Here is a 1936-nt window from a genome sequence, read left to right as displayed (position 1 = left end):
CTCCCACATCCCATCATGTCAAAGCAATCAGTGAAGAGAAAGACCTACCAGCATTCTTTCTGACACCTCAGATCATCGCACCAGCAGGACAAGCAGTACTTTCTGTGCCAGCAGTTAACTTCACCAGCCCACAGTCCATTCTGACTGCCACCATAGTGGAAGCTGGACAAGCTCCAAGGAAGCTGTATAGGGAATTGTGAAAGTGAGAACAAATGTTTGGCCAGTTCTGCCCTTCTGGGACTGAGCACAGCCAACACGATGACAGAATACGGGCTTAGTGAAAGATTATTTTTTATAATTTTATCTCCTGAGTTTGTATAATTAAATTAGACATCATAGACATACAAGAACAGCAGTTTCCTGTTTGTGTTGAGGTAGATAGAAATATTTTCATTCATGACCCAGAGTAGTTTTTGTTTTTCGGTTGGCATTGTTACTTTACATTACAAAGATTCTGGGTTTGAAATTTTTGGGATGTTTTTAGTGTTCTGGCACCGATACAGCAGTTTCTTCACGTGGTTCAAATACATACATGTTCAGTTAACTAGCGATGCTGGATTGAGTTTATCTGTGCATGTGAGATAAACAAAAAGTTGGCGGTGCAGGGAAATGAATGGGTTTATTGGCTTGCAATGTAAAATGATCTAAGTTGCTAGTGGGACAATAAAAGTTCTATATAAGTAACAGACAATTTCTCATTATCAATAATATTGATTGGTTGTACACCCAGTATGCAATAGAAAATTTGCCTCATACCCATGTGCCAGTCAAACAGCACGACATTTATGCTTTCCTACTATCTAGTGATGCAAAATTTTAACATCTGGACTTCCAGTCAGGCGGCTAAATGTCAGATTATTCCTCAGATTATTCTAAAGGATTCAAAAAATGTTTGACCATTGTTTTTATATAGAGCAATCTACTGACTTAATACATGTAAATTAATAAGTGTTTTATGTATGTACTACATGAATTCTGATCTTTAAGGCTAATGAAGTTTGTGTAATTGAAAAATATTTTTTTTAAATAATTATTCTACAGTGTAATTAACTCTGCATGTTATGTCTTTCAGCAGCTCATCCTTCAAACCCAGCCTCCACCCTTCAGCCGCCCACAGATCTTCCATCCCTCCCTGCAGAGTTCTCCAGTATCTTCCAGCTGTCCGAACCAGCTCCTGTGTCAGAGGCCGCTCCACAGGTTTACCCAGTCAATGTTCGAACCAGTCATAAACTCAACCACCCCGTAGCTACCCTCTATGCCTGTAAGTCCTGTGGTCAGACTTTCCATCTGCCCAGCTTGTTGCGCCGACACACTGGCCAGTGCCAGCTAAGGTTCCAGCAACGCTGTCAGCAACCTGTGGCAGGAAGCAAGAGGGCCAGATTGCAGCTTTACCCACCGGGTTGCAGCCCCTTCCGCTGCACAGTGTGCAACCGAGAGTTCAATCGCATGGAGAATCTAAAGACCCACCTTCGAATCCATACAGGAGAGAGGCCATATACCTGCTCAGTCTGCTCAAAGTGTTTCCGTCATTCTGGTGCTTTAACCAGGCACTTCCGCATCCACACTGGAGAGAAGCCTTACATCTGTGGACAGTGTGGAAAGTCTTTTAGAAACTGTGGTGGGCTCAAATTCCACCAGCGCTCTCATAGCAAGCAGCTACAGTAGTGTGGTTCTTGAGATTGGAATTTTGTTATGCAATATGCATAAAAGTTGATTTTATGCAAGGCTTAATATGTTTAAATTTTATTTTTATGTTAGCAGCCACCTATCAGTCCTGCCTCTGCTGAGTAAAATGTCAAAGAAAGACGTTTAATATTTTCCCATGCACACGTGATATACAGGCACAGCACGCTCAGAAGAGTCATGTCTAAAAACAAGCAACATTCACAATACAGGACGCAAATATTTACGTTTCTGAGGTGCGCCATGCTCAGTG

General features: G+C 41.9%; 1 protein-coding gene across 2 annotated transcripts in view; it reads left to right on the top strand.

Moving 5' to 3' along the window:
- Nucleotides 1–1928, top strand: part of LOC102211218 (zinc finger and BTB domain-containing protein 49-like) — a 6333-nt gene extending 4405 nt beyond the window's left edge. The window contains exon 3 of one of the 2 annotated variants that reach the window (XM_013911503.1): nt 1076–1928. In XM_013911503.1, the coding sequence (XP_013766957.1) occupies nt 1076–1665 (590 nt within the window). In that variant the 3' untranslated portion in view covers nt 1666–1928. Of the gene's footprint in view, nt 1–1072 lie in introns of both variants that reach the window. The other variant, XM_013911502.1, reaches the window with a different exon arrangement.
- The last annotated feature ends 8 nt before the right edge of the window (nt 1929–1936 follow it).

Source organism: Pundamilia nyererei, unplaced genomic scaffold (assembly GCF_000239375.1).
Source record: "Pundamilia nyererei isolate P.nyererei 1_Seehausen unplaced genomic scaffold, PunNye1.0 scaffold00065, whole genome shotgun sequence".
NCBI lineage: Eukaryota > Metazoa > Chordata > Actinopteri > Cichliformes > Cichlidae > Pundamilia > Pundamilia nyererei.
The sequence above is the reverse complement of the archived record's forward strand: the minus strand, read 5'-3'. Positions and strand labels throughout refer to the sequence as shown.